General features: G+C 38.0%; 1 protein-coding gene across 1 annotated transcript in view; it reads left to right on the top strand.

The window, feature by feature from the left end:
- The window catches only part of LOC139984385 (exostosin-1-like), a 71,476-nt gene that overhangs the window by 26,512 nt on the left and 23,660 nt on the right, over positions 1-21,304 (top strand). The window contains exon 2 of the mRNA XM_071998282.1: positions 19,719-19,920. Within this exon, the coding sequence (XP_071854383.1) occupies positions 19,719-19,920 (202 nt within the window). The remainder of the gene's footprint in view (positions 1-19,718; positions 19,921-21,304) is intronic.

The following is a 21,304-nucleotide window of genomic DNA, read 5'->3' on the forward strand; positions in this document are numbered from 1 at the left end:
CAGAGGGTTTCAGTTATGTTTCCCTTACGTCAAGAATATAAACCCCTGCTGTTCCATTTTTTCCCCTTACCATCTCTTGAAATGTGAGACTTTTGGTTTCTTTTCCCTTTAGGGGAGTTGATATATTCTGTTGAGACTGACCTAAAGTATTGGTATGATTCACTGAAAGTAAAATTTAGTCAAAACCTACCACTGCTCCTTGTTGACTACACTACTAAGCCTGTTGGCTTTGTGGTTTCTTCCTCCGAAGAGGGGTAGGAGGACACTGGTGATGCCTGGGAGGTTTAAACTGGATCCATATGAGATGAAGTCTGCATCTATTTACACCCCTACCCCTCTGCTCTCCATGTATTAGCAATATGCATGGCATTTATCACACACATGCTTTTGGTTACAAAAGCTACACTATAGATAGATACAACATGTGGCACTACTGGCTTAGACAGTATGAGTTACTACAACAACTGTATGCATTAAACACAGACTTTTTGGTCTTTGTGATCCTGCCAAGAAACATCACAGCTGTGGCAGACCACAGGAAATCTCACACACAGTTTTAAAACACACATTTGTGTTAAAGTTTTGGAGATTTACCACTGATTATATAAGTCAAATGTTTTGACTTTTGAGCTTAATGTAAAGGAAATGTGTCTGTGACAACCAAAGATAGACAATAAGGGGATGTCAGGTGCTGCATTATGGTGATGTTTCAGGTTCACAAATTTATTTTTTACCTAAAATATTGAAAAGAATGAGTGTATCATATGTGCGTCTATGTGCCATGGTTACTACACATATTTGAATTTGAGTACTGTAGTAGTTTTCCAAAGTTTGCAGAAATTTTCATTTACAATTTACTATACCCAGATAATAAATAGTATACTGCCTGTTTTTGTTATCACACAGTGTGTGGTCTATTGCAGACTATCCTATGAAGTCAAGGGTGAAATATTTGATGCACATCTGTTATTAGTGACCCAATAAATCAATATTAATCTGGATGGCTGCAAACTGTTTATCTGATAGTTGCATAAAGTAGGCATGTATTATATGTATATTGTCTCTCCTATAATCCCCTTAAGGAAGGTATGCAACAGTTCAATTAAAATGTAAACACACTTTTGAAAGAAAGACATTTAAATAGTTTGAAAAGCTAAAGATAGTTCCTTCAGGGCTTCACCTCTATGAGGTCACTGAAATGATGCCCTATCAGTCTGTCTGTACCCCTGTCTAGTCCTGTCTGTACCCCCTTTCTAGTCCTGGGTGTGGAGAGACTGAACTTATAGTGGGTGTATAAACAGGGAAAGGTGAAGGAACAGGAGAAGAAGGGAATTTATATAACATACTTGAACTGAAAGAAATATAGCTAAAGATTTTGAGAAATGATGAAATGTTTTAAGCAAACTACTGGTGAATGAAGATTAGTTTTTTGGGGTTTGAGTTGGAATCAACATGTTAGTTTGAACACTTACTTTCTGTTATTACAGTACTTAACTTAAACTGTATAACTTGGTAAACCAGGAGCAACAAAAATAGTTTTAGTCAAAGACATTTAGATCATCTCTTAAAGAATTAATTTTGCTTCCTTGCTTACCTGTCTCCACTCTCCTCACAACCTCAACACTCCTGGTCTACCACCTCTAGAGTGAACTGGGTAACCTTTTTTCATTCATGAATTTTCACTTCATTTTTTGCATTATTTGGTGATTGTCTTTTGGATCATCCTATTCTGTCCTGAACGATACCTTCTTCATCAATCTTGAATCAATGAATGTTAAAGTATCCTCTTAATTTTCTGCCATTTAAGTCTCCAATGTTTTGGGTGGCAATACAGTATTAATTTATATTATAAAGCTTTATTAAAAAGGAAAGGAAAGGAAAGAGAAAAGAAACGTACCAATATGCTTTAAAAGGAGAAGGAAGTAAGGTACCTACAGTAGAGATATTTAATTTCTTAAAATCATGATCTATCATTTCAAATTTTGTTGCTAAAAGGCCTAAAGTAGGCTATTTTTTTTTTTTCTCCATAAAACTTAAGTTCATGTTCAAAATTTTTACAATACCCCAGAGCATTTTTTGATAAGTGCTCGCTGGAGCCACTAATGGTGATTTTTGCCCTTCAGAGTCTATAAACTGTTTTAATTAAATCTTGAAATCCTTTTTTAATGATTCCTAAATGGTTTGCATTTAGCAAGACAAAGACTAACTTCTCTCCACGACTAATTAAGTTTATGTTGGTTGCGTCGGAGGGAAGTTAAGATTAAAAACTTAAAGGGGTACTCACCAGATTTAATTCCTAATTCAAGTATTTTGGGGGAATTTTTTATTGATGATCTCACATTTTAAATTATATCTGCCCTGGTGTTTGGTATACATTCTTCGCTTCAAAATTTACCTTAACCGTGAGAAAAATGAAATTGAGCACTTGATTGTCAAGCAAGTTCTACAGAATATTTATGTAACGATAATTATATGAAATACTGTAATTTGAAAAGGATACCTATGATGCCATTCGTTAAACTTAGTTTGCCAAGAAGCTGGAACAAGATGGTGGATCCCGAAAGATGTCTAGATGGCTACAGAGTACACAGATATGAAACTTAGATAAAAACACTTCTAGGCACTTCAGATGTAGCAATGAGGTTTGTTGAATGATGGTGACCATTTGCAGAGGGTTTAAAGTGCTAAAAACTAGACCATTTCACTCTAAACACTGCACGGAGGAAAGAGTGCTGAGGTTCTGAGCAGACTGGTAAGCTTGTTGCTCATGAATATATCAAGTTTCAAACGAGGCCATTTTGGGGATGTTTCTTCTTATGCTTCTTTCATTGGAATGCAGAACATTTTAATGTACTGAAAACTATATTTGATATATGAAACTTCACAACAGGGAAGCCAATGAATGGATTACACACTGTTACAATGATTTAATCATCTAGTATAGCATCAAGGAAGTGATGAAAATTTGCTAAAGAATGCCTCTTTTGCTTTCCTTTACTGTAAAAAAGTTTCTATACTCGGTATTAATCAAGATCGCAACACTCAGAAATAAATTGATCATATCAGTCGTGTTTTGCATTCCTAACATTTTTAACTAATAGTCCTTGTTTCTTTTATTAATTTTAACTTGGACTTGATGGCTTTTCCAAACCCTCCCTCGAGAGAAATTTTTTGGCGGCCTTCTTTTCTCGCCTTTATCGATATCGATACCTAACTAATCAATTATTTTTTGAGGTGTTTGGTCAATTAAGTTAGATATTCATTTCATCACAGTTAGCTTTATATGTTTCACCTGATGATTGGAACAGATGTTTGCTTCTTGAATTTAACACTAAAAAGTGCACAGGTTTTGTCCGCATGCATTGGACCATATTATATGGAAGTCAGAAGTCAGTGTCAAGGCTGTGGAAGTGAAGTTGTGAAGGATTTCTGTGGAAAAATAACATCAATAAAACTCTATGCTTAAAAATTTGATTGGGATGTGAGCTGTTTGTTAACTTTCCTACGAAGCACGTAACACGTTGTACATTGAGTACTGTAGACAGTATGTATAAACCCTTGTAAATTGTAATTATACCATAAAAGGAAGAATGATGTACACAGACAAACAGATATACATAAAGATCAAGTTTCCAAACTTATTTTACAGTTTATTTTATTTCATTGATAATTAAATGTGATCTTTCCCCAAAAAGCTTGCTGGTACTAGAATATCTGTTTGGATGACAGCATAAATTCATTTGACCCAGCTATGTTTGGATAAACTCCAACTTTCTATTTTCTTTTCAATATATGCCCTTCTACACCAACTAAAAAAAGAGCATAGTCTGTATGATAATGTACTGATATCGTCATCGACTGATACGACTCATGGCTGGTGTAATGTTTTTGAATGCACTGTCCTTGGCATTTCTGTACAAAGCTTTCTTCATCAGTGAAGTATTGGCCTACTCCTCTAATTATATTTTCATAGCAACCAAGTGGTGGAGATGATTTTTGCAGGTTATACCCTCAACAGTCTCCATCTCATTGCACTCTGATATTTTCCAAGATTTCTTATGTTTTCTTTATCATGTCACGTGCAATGTTTATCTTGGTATGAAATTGTTCCAACTAATTTCTGATGAAGAATGACGAACGCAGTCTTGATATCTAGCATTAATGTCATCTAGACGTCGTTCTGAATCGATAGTTAATACGTCGTAATTGCTCAGTCGGAAAATAAAACCCGGCTAGAATATCTTAAATTTGAGAGATTGATATTTATGATACATTGTACAAGTTTCCTTTATAGCGTCGTCGGGCCCGACATATTGGCGTTCATCGGCGGCGATGCCAGTGACTCAATGAACTTCAAGTTATTAACGCTTCCAAGACTATCACCCTTTCATCTCTCCTTAACAATAATGACAGAGGGAGAGAAATTTTACAGTAAAAATTGATATTTAATTGAAATCCATTTAGATATAAAGAAATGTAACCTTGAACTGTTTCTCATTCATAGTTCTTGCGTTTGAAAAGAACTGCCTCGGTATCGATAACCGTTTCATCCGGACTGAGTCACCAAAAGTTCTTTTGTGTCTACCCACTGGCATCTCTAGTCGGTGTGTCTTCTTGGCTGACTCATTCGGTTAAATCCTAATTGCGGAAGCTGTGAGTTTTGAAAATGAGAGAAATCAATTGCTCAGGGTTATAATGTAGATGATAAAAAGTTGGTGCAGAAGGTTAAATGACAATAAAGCATTCCCAAGTAAAGAGCATCACTAATATTCCATCGAATGTTCGAATCCATCCAAATTTTAAGATTTAAACTTAGGTCATAGATACCCACTTATTTGGAATTATTTTACTGTCACCATGGAACATGGATGTCCCGGGTCTATTTAATCATCCCACCTGACTTTCTTCGTATGTATTTTGAAAGTAAGCTAATCGAGGGTTAAAATGTTCAAATTCTGAAACTTTTTAGTAAATTTATAACATGTTTACAATTGAAGGCAGCGTAGGCCTACAGTATAAATATGACTAGATGACCTTTGAGTACAGTACTTGGAAATGAACAAACTTTTTTGTTGATATAAACAACTTTTAATATATCACTCATTGCTTGATATATATATCACTTTATGTCACCCTCAAAAGAAACGGTGCGGTATGGAATGTGTGAGTACAGGACTACAGGTGATTGGACAATACCCTTTGTACTATACTGGTTTGTCTAAATATGTGGTTTTATCCTACAGGTACAGAATTCGTAGAAACAGTCGGTGACGTTTGTCAAAGTTGCACAATGTTTGCATGCATGCATGCCTCTATGCTGTGAGATTTGACTGAATCAAACTTTTAATCTTCAGGAACGCAGCAAACTTGTTAAACTGAGCTGTGGAATGAATATTTATGAGCAAGTAATGTCCACACTTTTCGAGTGTAAAGGGTTTCTTTATAACTTACAAAGTATGTGTTAATACTTTAGCTAAAGATCTAAAAGACCTACAAATGAAAAACAGCTCCTTTGTTCCCCCCCCCCCCCTTTACGTTCCGTTCGGGGTATAATGGTTCCTCCAAAGATCATGAAGTAGGGAATAAGATGAATCTCCCATTTCAATTCTCCACAAAACTGTACAACTTACAATGCATGACCTGTGATATATATATATATATATGTATATATATATATATATATATATATATATATATATATATATATATATATGTATATACCAGTTATTTTTCACAGTTTGGTGTGGAATATTTTTATAACATCAATAAAAGTATTTTAGAGAGTTGTTGTACTTTGGTTACAAGTCCTTAAGAGGCATGGATGGATATTATTTGTTGCCTTTAGCAGTTATGAAATTAACAACCTCGGCTGGACCAGGATTTTATTTTTTTAGGACTGTATTAAGGACGGTGTTCAAGTACTGTATAATAGCCTCAGGGAGAGATATGTGTATATATATTCATATTGGCATAAAGTGCTGATTTTCATGGGTTCATAGAGACGAGGTGCTGCCATAGCTATCCACAAAATGGTTGCACAATGGTCACAAATAATTTCACATCCTTTCTTCTAGTATAGAAACCCCACTTCCTGGCGATGATCACCAGCACGGTGTCTGCTACCAAGAAAGAGAATGGGGGGACTCATAATTAATTCAAAGCTAGAAACCGAGCCGGGGCAATGGGAGTGGGGGGTTGTGATGGGTAATTTAGATGCGGTCTTAAATGCGCTCTACTTATGAGGAATTGCTCATATTGACAGATCTCATAATACTTGATCACCATCTACAGTAAATGCCCTTAAAACATTACTTTCCCTAATAAAACAGTACCCCCTTACAAAACAGTTCTCCCCCTACACCTCATAAGAAGATAAAATTCATTTTCGGTTTCGTTGTTGAAGCCAATATCTACAAGTTTGCTTTTGGTCGTTGAACCCGCCTAAGTTTCAGATGCAAATCAAGATATTAGTTACAAAAACATAGACTGTCATCGCAGGGTGTCCTTACATTCACCTTCACTTCAATACCTTAAGTTTTTTTTCTTCTTCTTCAGACAACGACTGCTTCAATTTTTAGCAAATTGAGAGCATTGCATGCAGATGAGTGGTGCAAAACACATCTGATTGCATCATTGACAAGCTTTAGCGATTTTACTTGGCTCAGAGCTTTCAAAACTGTGCTCTTACGTGGAAGTGTTTTTGTATTTGTCTTCTCCAGAAAGACAACAACGACACCCAGCCTTCGGGGGTTTCACTAAAATAAATTATAACCATTACTGAATAGCCCGGACATGATTCCGTCAGGAAAGGTGTTTTTTTTTGGAGGGGGGGGGGTTCTTTTTTCTGCCTGTGTGCATCTCCAAGCAATTTGAAGCCATCCTAGAGGAGATAGTTCGAAATATTTTCCAGGGTGATCAAAATCTTTGTTTTGTTTTGATTTTAGTGGCACTCTAGTATCAAGTTCAATGTCCTGATAAAGGTCGGAAATTTGAGAAAATAAACCATTTGCGAATATGGGTGGTTAGATTGTTGATAGGCGGGGGGTGTTGGAAGACTGGGAGAGTTTGGCAGGGGGGGGGGATTGGGGTTCTTGAGGGTTAATATTTTGGGAGTGGTTGGAAGGGTTGCAGAATTTTTTCTGACTCTTGAACTCTCTCCCAAGTATCATTTATATATAGTAACCTTAGTTGCAATATGTTGGGTGTTTGAAGCCAGCTGATATTGCTTAAATAAATATCTTTACATAAAGGTGAAATAAAAAGAATTCAGTTTACTCCTCTCTTACAAGTCTGCCTCCAAGCTACATATGCAATTTCTCCCCTACCTAGCTACCAATCACTTAATCCAGCATCAATGTATAGCATAAATGATATTATGTAAAACGGTCAGATTGTTACATAAAGGCAAAGATGTATATTAGCTAGTACTACAGTATTATCCAGAACAATGCCATTTTTCAGTACTTTTTACGAGAAATAAAATCGGCAGTTTATCCTCAAAACTACTTTATGTCACGAATACTGTTATATTCCCTGTATTGTCTCTTTAGTTTGTTCTCTCGTATCAGGTTCTTTAGCTTGGAGCCTTCGCTTGTCCTAGGATATTGTATGTCAGGATGCGTGCCGTTCCATGTCTTACAAGTTTGGCAATGTATCCGAAGGGCTTTATAGTCAGTATTCCTGCATCTGTCAGTCAATGTATCGAGAGGAACAGGGGCAGGTACAAAGCAGGGTTGTGACGAAAGAAAGAGTGAAAAGTAGGGCAAGGGTGAAAGTAGGGCAAGGGTGAAAGTAAACACTGGTTTAAGCAGCGTATGATTGCTTGCGTATAGTACTGAAAGAAATAGGAAGGGATAATATAATAATATATAAAAGAGATTATTACAGAAAGTAGGTCAATATTTCACTTCTAGGAAGAAGGGTTAGAAAGTCAAATATAATTACTTAGAAGCATTTCCTGAAACCTTTGAGTAATCTTACATTTAATGGCGTTGTGATTTGCACATTACTGTACATCTTTGGGTAATATTGTACTTTATATGTTTGGTTAGTTTAATGATTGATCCTGTTGGTTGGCAATTACTCCCTTACCTGTTTCCTCTGAATTATTGCACTTTACCTATCTATGTTCATACTGATATGCTGGTTTTCAAAGTATAGCGATAATAATAATAATAATAGGAATTTATAAAGCGCAAAATGCAAAAGCCTCTAAGCCAGTGGTTCTCAAACTTTTTGGATCTACCGCCCCCTTTTGCCCTATTGGACCGGCCCAGCTCCCCCTCCACAAAGCTCGTGTCTGGGGAGGCGTCAGGGTTTGGAAAGTGGGGGAGGGGTAGAAAACCAATATCTGCTGGTTCATCATTTTCCAACTGTCCAGTAATCATGAAATTTACGTAGACTCAGGAAGGTACTTTTGCATTTGGGAGAGCTGGCGAAGTGTGAGTTTGTTTGTGTTATGGGGGAGGGGTCAAAGGGGAGGGCCCTCCCCATTGGGAAATTTATGAATATTGTAATGCCCTCAGATGCATTATGGTGCTACAAAATGTAATTTGAAGAAGGTTTGCTGGAATTCGATTTGGTATGGTATATATGTTAAAGAGGAACATAATGGGGTTGTTGTCGGTTACAAACCTGTGTAATAGAGCTTATAAACACAGGCGCACTGTATAGTACTGTTGTGTAGTATAGTTCTGTACAAGTGTGGTATAGTACTGTTGTGTAGTATAGTACTGTTGTGTAGTAAAGTTCTGTACAAGTGTGGTATAGTACTGTTGTGTAGTATAGTACTGTTGTGTAGTATAGTTCTGTACAAGTGTGGTATAGTACTGTTGCGTGTTATAGTACTGTTGTGTGGTATAGTACTGTTGTGTGGTATAGTACTGTTGCGTGGTATAGTACTGTTGCATGGTATAGTACTGTTGTGTTATAGTACTGTTGTGTCGTACACTGTTTTATGGTAAAGTACTGTTGTGTAGTTTAGTAAAACTGTAGTATAGTACTGTTGTGTCGTATAGTACTATTGTGACCTTTGTGCTCTTGTGTAATGCTCTTTTGTTTGAGGTTGTTCACCTCCCTTTCTGGAATGGTCGCTTTATTTCCTCCTCGAGGGAAGAGCTAGATCCTGATTCCGATGCATTCGCAGACGTGAACTTTCTTGGACATTAGTCATCAGTTATCTTATTCTTGTGGTTTGTTGTTGTTATTCTGAGCTGAAGTCTTGGTTGTATCCTAACACAAGGTTGACAGACGGATAGCGTCACATGAACATTGCAGCGGTTGAGTGATAGTGTATGCAAACTATCAGGATACAGCCTGATCAGGAGTTTAAACGTTCCAACCAGGAAAGTCTTTAACTGATTTACAGGTTGTTAAATTATCATCAAGTGAATGCATCTTACATGGCTTGCTTTAAGTTTCTCAGGTTTTATGGAATGAGTTTGGTTGAAACTTGAAAGCCATATGAAGAAAGGCAAGCTTTGTTTCCTCTTTAAGCTGTCTCTTCACAACGGCAGTACTAAACTCTCTCTCTAAAATGTCGGGAGTGGCAATATAATCCAGTTGACACTGACCTCCCCACCCCCACCCCCACCCCCACCCCCACCCCTCATAATCACTAGTAACCATACTACGCAGAAAGTGTCTTGTTATGTATTTGAAAGAGTTTCCAAGGCAACTTCTACTTTATATACATGTATCATACATTATTAGTAAAACTCTCATTTCGGTATATGACCAAATTGGACATTTCACCAAACAGATATTTTCAGTCTCACTAGTTCAGGATCAACTGTGACCATGTGATCATCATAAATGCAAGTATTCAACAAAAGCTCAGTCTGTCTGTCTGTCTTCCTGTTTCTGTGTCTGTCTGTTTGCATGTCTGTTGACGATCATTTGACTAAAGTCAAATATATTTAGGGTACTTTTCAAGAAAATGCACCCAAGAGCCTTAGGAATAAAAATCTTATTTCTCTAAATTGGTACATTTCTCACTCTCAGCGAATGACAATTCAGGAATGACAACGTCCGTCCGTCTGTCCATCCGTCCGTTCATCGGCTTGCCTTTCTGTCTATTTATATACCTGCTGTGCAGTCATCTGACAAATTCAAATTATATTTAGCTGGATAGTTTTCCAGAAAAGACAACCATGACAAAGCAAACATTTCTTAAAACAGATAAATTAATTTAACAGTCCCCGTTATATTCTGTTTGATCGGATATGAATGCTTGCGATGCATGATGCTGACCAGTACGTCTATGGTACAATTTGCTAGTGATTCTATTGGAACTAACATATATACACATGGATTTAGCAAAGAGGCTAAGATGGGAATAAAGATATGGAACTATGATCTAACCAAAGGTCAAAGGTTGGTCTTCAAGAAAACTCACCCAAGATACCACTTGGGCAGGAAAAACCCAAACATTTCACAGTCCCAGTAAGTTTGTTATAAAGTAGATCAGAATTTTTAGAATTGCATGTGAGTGCTATAAGTTTTCCTTGCATTAGATTTCATTTTAGCAATGAAACATACAACTGTTTTGAGTGTGATATTGACAAACATGGAGCTGATCATGCAAATTAATCTGGTTCGAATAAAATCATATGGACAAGATCATGTTGATTCAACCGCCCATAATATTAGGAACAAATTGGGAGAGATCTTTGAGTGGATTTACGTACTCGGAATGCTGCCCAAATTTAGGCCAAACTCTCTATTATCTGCTTAAAAATTGACCCAATTACCTCGAGGTGGATCATGAGAGTAACTTCAACAAGCTGTGTGAACTTGAAAGAATTGATTAAAGAAATAGATAGCACAAACAAAATGATTATCAAAGGAACTGACTTGTCTGTTCGTGCATGCAGGATGAGATGGTTGCGTCTAGCATCGTACACGAGGATCTATGGATGCTTCACGTGGACATCTTGGAAGCTTTGAAAGATCCGTCCCAGTTTTACGGACTTTAGTAGAATGATTTGGCAATCACTACAAGCTGCTAAGTACTGCTGCTGCTTTTGTTTCAAATTCGATCTTCGATCTTCCTTTGTTTTCCCGCCATTCAGGAACTTCTTCTTAGGCCTTTCTTAATATTCATGCCCCCCTAACTGCCCTCTGGGAATTGAACTTAAAACCAACTTCCTCTTGCTGTGGGTTCTTTGCCCTGATCATATGACACTAATGATTATAAGATCTGATGTAGAAATTTTATTTTGCTACTACTTTAAAGTTATCTTATTAATAACACATCAAATTTATATCCCTGGATAAGAAACATATATACACATATATCTTTCCCAAGAACGGCTTTATTACTTTTCCACATTAGGGAAATAGTTATTAGTATAATTATTATTGATATTATTATGATGAATATTATTAATTGGTTTGGGGGGGGGGGGAGAAAGGAGGAAGTAGCTCTGCATGGTTCAAATTTTCTGCGTCTACTCCAAAGTTTGCCCTCCTGTTGAAAAGATGTAAATATTAGATTCCTTATTCTCGATAACAGCTTAAGTGCCTTGCGGCAAATTAAGCGCCGGTCTGACCTACATTTATGTATCACATTGCATATCGATTCCTTGCCCTACTTTCACGTGGGGTTCTGAAACATACAGTAACACAAGTTTCCAAAAAGAAAGTCCTGCCAAGCCCTGTAGAAAATCTTAGTACTGTTATTAAAAGTGGTTTAAAACTCTCTGGAACAGACAGAATTTCCCTGCTGTTCTGTATACACACCACAGCTACAGTCATTACCCTGATTTACCTCAGAATATATCTCGAAAGGGGATAAGGGGGGGGGGGGGGAAGGAAGGAAGTGGACGGGGAGAATTAAATTCTCAATAGGTTTAAAACTTTTGTTGTACTTTGGAACATGTCTGGGGAAGGGGAGCAGGGAGCGTTAGAGGAAGGATGGAAAGATCGGGGTTGGTAACAGAGAAGGGGAAGAAACATGAGTACCCATTAATTTTGGTGGTATAGTGTCAAACTTAATATCTGTAGCTATAACTTTTTGCCATGAACATATCTTGTATGTTGAGGGAGGGAGATGGAGGGTGGAATGGAGAAGATGAAGGTGGGGAGAGGGAAGGGAAGGAAGGCAGGGTGGGGAGAGGGAGGTGTGGAGAAAGGAAAGAGATGAGGAGGAGGATATAGAAGGGAAAAGGGAAGGATTATCACTACATTAAGAGCACAGTAGCTTTTTCCTTAGTGATTATCAATATTAAGTCAGGACTGTTTCTGTGTAGAGATAACACTGCAAAATAATTATAAATATTGGAGATGACGATAACCTGATTTTCATGAAACTGAACTTTAAGAGGAAACGATTAATGAGAATCAGATGATATCCAGAAATTTAAAAAATGCCTAACAATCACTTCACTGGTGAATCTCCAAATGGCTTATTTGGTCAAAAATTGTCTTCTTTCATTGTCTCACAAATTTTGAAAAAATTGCTTTAAAAATCTGGCCTGGAATTTTCACTGATCAGTATACCGATATATTCATCTACATGATCCTACACTTTTCAGTTTCCATATACTAGTGCTGCTTCTGATAACTGTGCTGTTATACAATTTGCATGACATTTGAGTAGGGTTTCTTACATTGTCCTGTCAACAAATGGATCTTATCTCTTTACTGACAAGGATTTCTCGCATGTGAATTTGACAAGAGTCTTCTTCTTCTTCTTTGTCAATCTCACGTAGTTTCAGTTGTGACAGTACCTGAAATAAAATGGAATGGCTTAACTTTCTTCCCATCATCTGGGAATGAAGCTATAGGGTAGTGAGTCATGGAGAGGCGCTCACTGGTGCCTTTTTCCTGGTTCTTTCCCCCAGAGGGGATAAAAGAGGGAGCATTTCGTGTTAAATCCTCTATGCTAACAAACAAGACTAGGAAGAAATGACAAGCAAATGAAATGAATAAATGTAATGGCTTTGCTGATAGAAAGGTACTGAGCAATGCAGCCCCTCATTTAGTTTTAGTAACACCAAGATTTGCTTCTGTTTGAGAAAGTTATAATTATTGAATCAGTTGGATGAATTTCCAGCAAGAATATGAGGTGTATGCATATCGAATGGTAGATTTGGAAGGTAGAAGGCAGTTACAGTATCTGGAGAGGGTCGTTGGGGGTGCAGTTTGAGAATGTTACCAGTTTTTATAGGCTACAGTCGGTAGATTGGAGTGGATGTATGTAGGGGAGACAGGTACTGTAAATATGTCATTCGTAAATAGATACCAGTAAAATTTGAGTTTGTTTGCTTTGATTCTTTTAAGTGTAAAAGAAGTGACATAAATTACAAAATATTTTTAAATTGTGTTCAAAATTTTTCTAATGCAGAGAAACGTAAAAGAAGCGAATTAAATTACAAAATATTTTAAATTGTGTTCAAAATTTTCAAATGCAAAGAAACGTTAAAAAGAAGTGACATAAATTACAAAATATTTTTAAATTGTGTTCAAAATTTTGTCAAATGCAAAGAAACGGGAAACAGTGATGCAAGAAACAACTCTTTCATTGACTGACCTTCGATTATATTTAGTATGAATAAGCAACGAGGTAAAAAACACGATGGACAAACTGTACCTATGATTTTCATGAATTCATTTTGCCTAAAGTCTGTCTTGTTTCATACTGTAAGGAAGCTGCACATGGAATAACATCACTTATTGCCAAGGACACAGACTACTACTACCGTTTGAGGTACTTTTGAGTATCACTTACAGAAATGACTGTACATACATATCACACAGAAACAACCAGTGTATCCCCATAGGAAAACATTTCATTGTGTATCTATCTAATATTGATTGGCAGATAAAACTAAAATGAAAATGACTTCCTAACAGCAAGGAGGGCTGAACCCTCATACTAGTTTGTAGTCCTATGGCACTGTACCTAACACCTATTATAATATCTAATGGGTCAGATCTCCAGAGACGATTACTGTACCAACAACTATTTTGCCTCTGTTTTGTGAGAGGGAGTTGTAAAATGTCATAACCAGTTTGTCTGAGTTCTTCTTGAGTAAGATTGATGCGTTGGGTCTGGTTATACCACAGCTGTCTGGGACTGTGACCGTTAAAGTCTGAATAAATTTGTCTTCTGTCATTGAAAAGCTATTGTGGAGTGCCAAAGAAATAAAGAAAGGAAAGGGGGGTGGGAGGGGTAAGGGTGGGGGTAATGGAGGGGTTCTTTTCGTTTGGATGCTAAATGGTTTGAAAGTTCAGCTGTTCTTTTTGCGTTTGACTGTCTGTTCTTAATAGAAGGATTAAAGTTCTATAAAGGTGGGGTGAAGGTTTGGTAGGGTCACTGACCAAAGCTACAGTAGGTAACCTCTAGAGGACCAAAGTAGGTTGTTGTGGAGGACTTTTGAGCACTACACAGAGTGTAGTGCTGTTGTATATTTGTGAGAATTAGCCAAATGCTGTAGGGTTTTGGGTGACAAGATGATAGGAACATTTATAGCAGGGTGGTCTTATAGATTAGTGAAAATGTGGATGTTGAGAGGTTTCAGGGGGTGGGGAAGGGAGGGAGGGAGGGAGGGAGGGAGGGAGGGAGGGAGGGAGGGAGGGAGGGAGGGAGGGAGGGAGGGAGGGAGGGAGGGAGGGAGGGAGGGAGGGAGGGAGGGAGGGAGGGAGGGAGGGAGGGAGGGAGGGAGGGAGGGAGGGAGGGAGGGAGGGAGGGAGGGAGGGAGGGAGGGAGGGAGGGAGGGAGGGAGGGAGGGAGGGAGGGAGAAAAAGGTTAAGGGCAATGGAGGTCTACAGGACATCATTTCAATTATGTCGTTATATCACGACCATTCAAGCTACGTTGCATTTCTCCAGATCACATTTTTATTTCCTTTCAAGTATGCAGACATATATAATCTTCCTGATACATTATAGATTTTAAATTTTGTGGTCATACAGGTCTTGTTTTTATAAAATAGTTTTAAAGATTGTTTTTAAAGTGATTAAGCTGTCCAAACAAACAAAGGGAATGAAACATTATTTTTTTTGTGCTATGTCTGCACCTTTGGATCAATTCAATCGATTAATATTTTCAATTCGCCGAGACTGTCATAACATTCATGTTTCTTCAGCTTGCTATATATAGGCCTGTATGTGGGGGGGGGGGGGGGGTTGTAGACTTGTCTTGGTAATCCAGGAAGTTGAGATGTATATGTAACTATTGCCATATAAATAAAGTCTAGTTTTGTTGAATAAATACGAAGGATAACAAAGACAGGTCTTTTAGCTGGCGGTAGTGTACGGTACTAAAGTAAAAGAGGGAGTCTATGTACATGATACAGAGGAATATTTGCATTGAGTTCTGTGTGTATTAACTGATGCAAATCAATGGAATCTGTTTGGAGGGTGTGGAGGGGGGGGGGAAGGGTTGGGTGGGGGATGGTAGGGGGCCAGGGTCTTAGCCAGGAATTTCAAATAGGGTGTCTCATCTGCTCAGGAGACTATCCATCTGGCGCCGGAGGCGCCTGCGCGAGCGCGAAGCGCGAAGCCTATAACGGGTGGGGTCCAGGGGCCCGCCTTAGGGCCCCTGGAAGCCCAGCCCCTATCAATGGTTTATTTGACACAATTGGGGTAAAAAGTATGCTTAGAAAGCTGTGAAAGCACCTTAGCCATCATGATTTTTTGGGGCATTCAAACATAAAAAAATGCTATAAAACACTAGGTGCAAAAGTGCACCATGAAAACAGCTTATATAGTAATTGATATATTACAAAGAATTTGAGCACCAAAAAGTTCAAACAATATCTTGTGGAATTATTTATGAACATTATGTACTATAAAATAGCCTACTGTGTATCTTGTAGAGTATATGCCTTTATTCTGTTAATGTCATCGATATACAGGGATGAGCCTGGGGTAAAAAAAAATCACAGAACTTTGTGGGTGATACTATACTAACGCCGAGGGCGTCAGTCAGCTTGCAGTGCGACACAGTTATAGGTGGGGTCCATGGGCCTGCCTTAGGGCCTGTGGTAGGGTCCATGGGCAACGCCCCGGTTGGGGTACAGGGGTCAAAGCCCCTGGAGGCTCTGAGAAATTTGAGGTATAAAGACAACATTTTGGTGCCTATTTTATAAAGATTTTTAAATTGATTAAAACACTCAAAAGCAAAGTTTCACACCAAAATGTGCACACTGAAGCCACATGCCTAGCCTGTCGTTTTCACCCTACTTGTTCTTTCCATCATGGCGACCCATACTTAAAATGTTACTGTTCATAAAATGAACACAATGGTCTGTTTTAATCTGGAATAATAGTCAGCAGCTACAGCACTACACTTCTCCTCAATTGTCCTTACTCTAATGATACTAAAATATTGAAAATCATGGGAAATTTATGAAAATATCGTTGCAATAATGTTGGGAACGTTTTGAAAATCCAGAGAACAATTTGCGGTATTTTGCGTATGCTACAGTGTGTTAGGATAATAGTTTTTGTCCCTCTGCAGGTTGGATATGCATCGATTCGGTAATGAAGAACATGCGAATGACGGATCAATGATACAGTAACGCTGTTGTTAGAAATTCACGGAAATTGAGAAGTATAAATTACGGAGGTAGAAAAGAAAGCAAGGAAATCCGCGCAAAAAGCTCATGCCTTCATATATTACCATGGTAACAATCATACTCAACACTTTTACATTCCCCAGTGAATGCGGTCACAGAAAATCCTGTGGCGACCAAATCTTTATTTTCCCCAAATTCTGGTGGCCCAGAATAAAACTTTGATAGCCTGAATGAAACTTTGATAACCACTTTGATATGCTAAATATTAGTACAAAAAACACTAGACCTAGCCTCAACATCGAGTAGCACTACTGTCAGTACTGACTACTAACGTTACTTTAAAGCTAGTACTAGTTAGTAATGATGACAGTGGCTAGTACATTTTGATTAAAATAATGACATAGGCTAATGTATATTATTTTCTAACAAAATGGGTACGGTGAAAAAAATCTTACTTTATGTTTTCATGTTCAAATACGTAGGTGTAATATAAGGTATAAAACCTTCCTCAGTAATTTCTATTTGCTTTTGTTTCTTTCATTAACTTGTTAATGACTTCATATAATTAACATTACTACCAACATCACACTGCCGCCGCTGATTATGCTTGCTCTCCACGTTTATTGGATCAGACCATATAAGTATCCAATTTAGCTCTTAAACAGTTATTACTACTAGTACTACTATCTAATATGCAGGCCCAGGGTTCGCATATAGCCACTAGATTGCGCTATTCGCCCAATTTGATCGCATTGCAATAAACGATTAGTAAAAAGCTACTTGCGATTATTATTTTTTAGTTATCCCTTCTATAACCCATAAACATCTCGTAAACTTCCTTGTCAGCCTTTCCTTCTATGAAATAGAAGGAACGATTGAATAAATAATAATTTCTCCAACATGGTAGCCTAACACCACACTAAGTCAACGGAAATCTAGCTAAGCCTAACCATCTGTTTATTCGCTGAAATTGTGACGCAGTTATAAGATATCCATGGAATACTTTCGTTATTGCTGTTATCTTCGACCACATGGTAGCCTAACAACACACTAAATCAATGGGAAATCTGCCTAACCTTCGGTTTGCCCAAAAAAAATCACACTTTGCGTAGGATTCGGGTAATAAATTAGGAACCGGGTAGTACCGCATCGGGCGGGCACCTTCGTTATTTTTGTAAAGCATTGGTGAAATTTTCAGTTGCAAACTGATCGCCACAGTATTATGGGTCTGGGGACTAGCGTTAATTTTTCCAGAAATTCTCATCGCCAGCCGAGAATGGTCGTCGCCAATGCGACCATGGCGACCGTAATGAAAAAGGGTTGATATTCATACTAACTGCGAGGCAAGATCGCTTGTGTTGCATACATGTATTGCCTTGACAAATGGTTTCTCGAACCCGCGCATTATCCCATTAATAAAAAATTAATCGGAAATTCGCGCCATTTTATAACTAGACAGACTGCATGGTCGTTATTACGACGCAAAATTTTTTCCTACTGCCTTTTCAGGTATATTAGGAAAACATCGCAGGAGCTGTCAATATTAGCTCACTCTTTTCACGGAACCGTGATACACAACACCTAGCTAGGAGGAAAAAAATACATATACACGGGTGTGCGAAAATGATCACGCGAAGAAACGATTTTTTTTTACCTAGCTAGTTGGTTGGCTATTGAGTGTTGGTTATCATATTGTGTTGTTGACTAGACTGTCAGGGTTTTTTCAGTGATTTATTTCACAGTGTTGTGTCATCATTTTAAACGTGCGGCGCCCGTTGACTGAGTAGTACATGCAAATAACTAATAGTTACGTTAAATTGGGAGGCTGGACAGAGCCATTTATTGGCGTCTCAAAAGCCGTCCCACTCAAATTCGGCCGTCTTTCATTTCGATCTAGCCGTCTCAAAGACGGCGAGACGCATCGCTAGCTAAGACCCTGTAGGGGGCTAGAGTAATAGAAGTGAGTTGCTTGATGTATACTTTACATTCAGTAGGACCTCAATTTTTTTAATTTGTGATTTTGAACACATTTGTGTTATCTACAGAGTGACAAGTGCCCTCACAAGTCAGTGACATCAATATTGATATTAAAAATGTAAGATTTACTTCATGGCCTCTCCTATACTGACGCATTCCAAATTTCGTACCCTAGCCTAAAAAAAATACCATTAAGCCCTCTCCCCAGTAAAGTAAAAAAAAAAGGGGGGGGAGAAGATATATAAACAAGGAACAAAGGTTTTAAGGAAGCTGGATATCTTTTCTTAATACAGTTTCTCTACATATATTAACTTTGCTTATAAATACACCTGGTGAAATGGTGTTGCATGACAAAACTCAACTCTGAACATGTGACCCTTTCATACTGGTCACAAAGATGACTCTTATGTGCGTGTGTGTCTATGTGAGTGAAGGTAATTGTATTAGTACAGTACTACCTAGGGCCATTCATTCCTTTGTCAGAAACAGAAAGGGGAAGAGAAGAAACTTCCAATCTTTAGGGAAATGAATAAAGTGAACTTTTCCCCATTGGGTATTGGTTCAATAGAGGTCTTAACCCGTATTGTGGGTATACTACTGTATATATGGTTGGTCTATGCAGGTGTTCATAAAAGGAAAATCATCATTTATTTACATGGTTTTTCCAAAAAAAAATTCATTCACATGTTTTTTTTATATTTTGTTATTATAACCATATAGTAGTAGTAAAGGTATATTTATATGTTTTATATTTGGATAAAATGATTTAGAAAAGTACAGTTGGGTTTAAAAGCCAACAGTGACCTCCATGTTGGTTTCTTTCTTGTCAGGCTGTTTTGAGTGTGTAATGATGTTGTTTAGTGCAGGCTAGTTAAAATTTGTACAGATATTTTCTTGATGTTAAATTTTACACTACTGATTAATTTACATTCACTTGGTCAGCTCACAGACACTGTCGTTGTACAGTAACAGTACTGTAACCAAAGTTACAAGCAATATATACATTGCAAAGTCCAATTTGGAAACAACCAAAATTTGTTAAATTGTCAAGATCATCATTTAAGTAGAAAAATTTGGACATTAAATGTCCGACAAATTGACCGGTGTTCAGTATTATGTTTTGTAATCTTCTGTCAATACTGCCTGCTGTAAAGCTTTCATTGTAGAGAGACTTAACTTCTTAAATCCGTGTTCTCTTTTGCATTCCCTGTGCAGGTACGACTATCAAATTCTTCTTCACAATTCCACCTTTTGCTTAACTCCCCGAGGGCGCCGCCTCGGTTCCTTTCGATTCCTTGAGTCCCTCCAAGCAGCTTGTGTGCCAGTACTTCTTAGCAATGGCTGGGTGCTCCCATTTAGCGAGGTCCTCGACTGGAATACAGCCGTTGTCCTCGGCGATGAGAGGTTACTCCTACAGGTAAGAACTTTCTGAATCACTTGCATCCCAAAAGAGGAGCTTGGTGTTTGAATCACAGTCTACAGATTTAGTTACTAGCTTATCTGTCCCCTCACAACAACAGTACTCTTGCTCTACTTTACTTAAAGTGAATGGTAACCTTTTCAGCGGAGCTAGGAGTATTGGTCAGAGGGGGCGAGAATGGTCTGTAGGGGGGCTTTCAACACTATCTAAGCGGAGCGCCACCACAGGTTGGCGCGGAGCGTACAGAAAATTTTAACCCTAGAATGCAGGAAATGACCCTTTCCGGGCCTTACTAATTTGCAGATAAACGAAGAATAAATAGATGTCATCGCCATTTTGTCAGAAAATTACACCAACAAAATGTTACAAATGTCAAGGTATTTGAGAGCGCAATAAAAAAGTCAATAATCGCGAATAAGTAAAAAGTGGTAAAAAGCTGAAAAGGGCGCCAGCAGTCCATTTGAGTCCGTCAGGGGGGCATCCGCCCCCTCTGACTGTATGCACGCTCCGCCACTGCTTAGCGACTGGTCACTACCAGTCAGTGACGGGTTTTGGGGGTTTGGCCATTTTATGTCATGATGTATTGATGGTTTGCTTTTGGTGTTTTGTATCTATTGTTCAAAGTTAGGCACTGCTTCAATTTTTAAGTCAGTTTATTAGGACTATGTATCCAGTGACATTTGCAGACTCTTGAGTCTTTTTCCACTTCAAACATGCATTTTTACACGTAAACAATTCTCTTCAATAATATTTGCAACAACAGTTTGCAAGAATTCAGCACAGTTTTAATCGTGATGGGTCAGAATTGAGAATATTTTCTTCTTCAATATAAGTTGTATACCATGCTTGCCACCTATAGGCTGCTATCCCTTTAAAGGTATGTCATTGCATACCCTACATAAATCATACTTAAATAATCCTACCCAGCTATACTACTGTAACAACAACCCATTGAAACAAACATGAGGAATTGGAAAAACCTCTGAGAATCTCATTGAAAATTAATTACCTTGAATCTCCTCTTCTTTCAATCATAGAATGTTTGATCAGTCAATCAATCCATTAATCCTGATACATTTACAGTATAAAGCACCAATATTAAGAACAATTGTTAAATGGCACTATAAAAAGAGAGTAACATGTTCTCATTACATGTTCTAGGTCACGTTCCCATGGGAGCAAATCCAGGCCAACCTGCAGTCATGTTTTGCTATTGGCCTACATGAATGTGTTCTGTTGCTAGGCAACACGTCTTAAACCCATTATACGGCATGAATCTACTTGGGGCTTTGTAACCTTCTTTTGGCTAATGCAGAAGAATCCCTTTGCATGGGTAGGTCATGTGGAGCAATGACCTTTGAGACCTCAACATTCAATTGAA

Source organism: Apostichopus japonicus, chromosome 17 (assembly GCF_037975245.1).
Source record: "Apostichopus japonicus isolate 1M-3 chromosome 17, ASM3797524v1, whole genome shotgun sequence".
NCBI lineage: Eukaryota > Metazoa > Echinodermata > Holothuroidea > Aspidochirotida > Stichopodidae > Apostichopus > Apostichopus japonicus.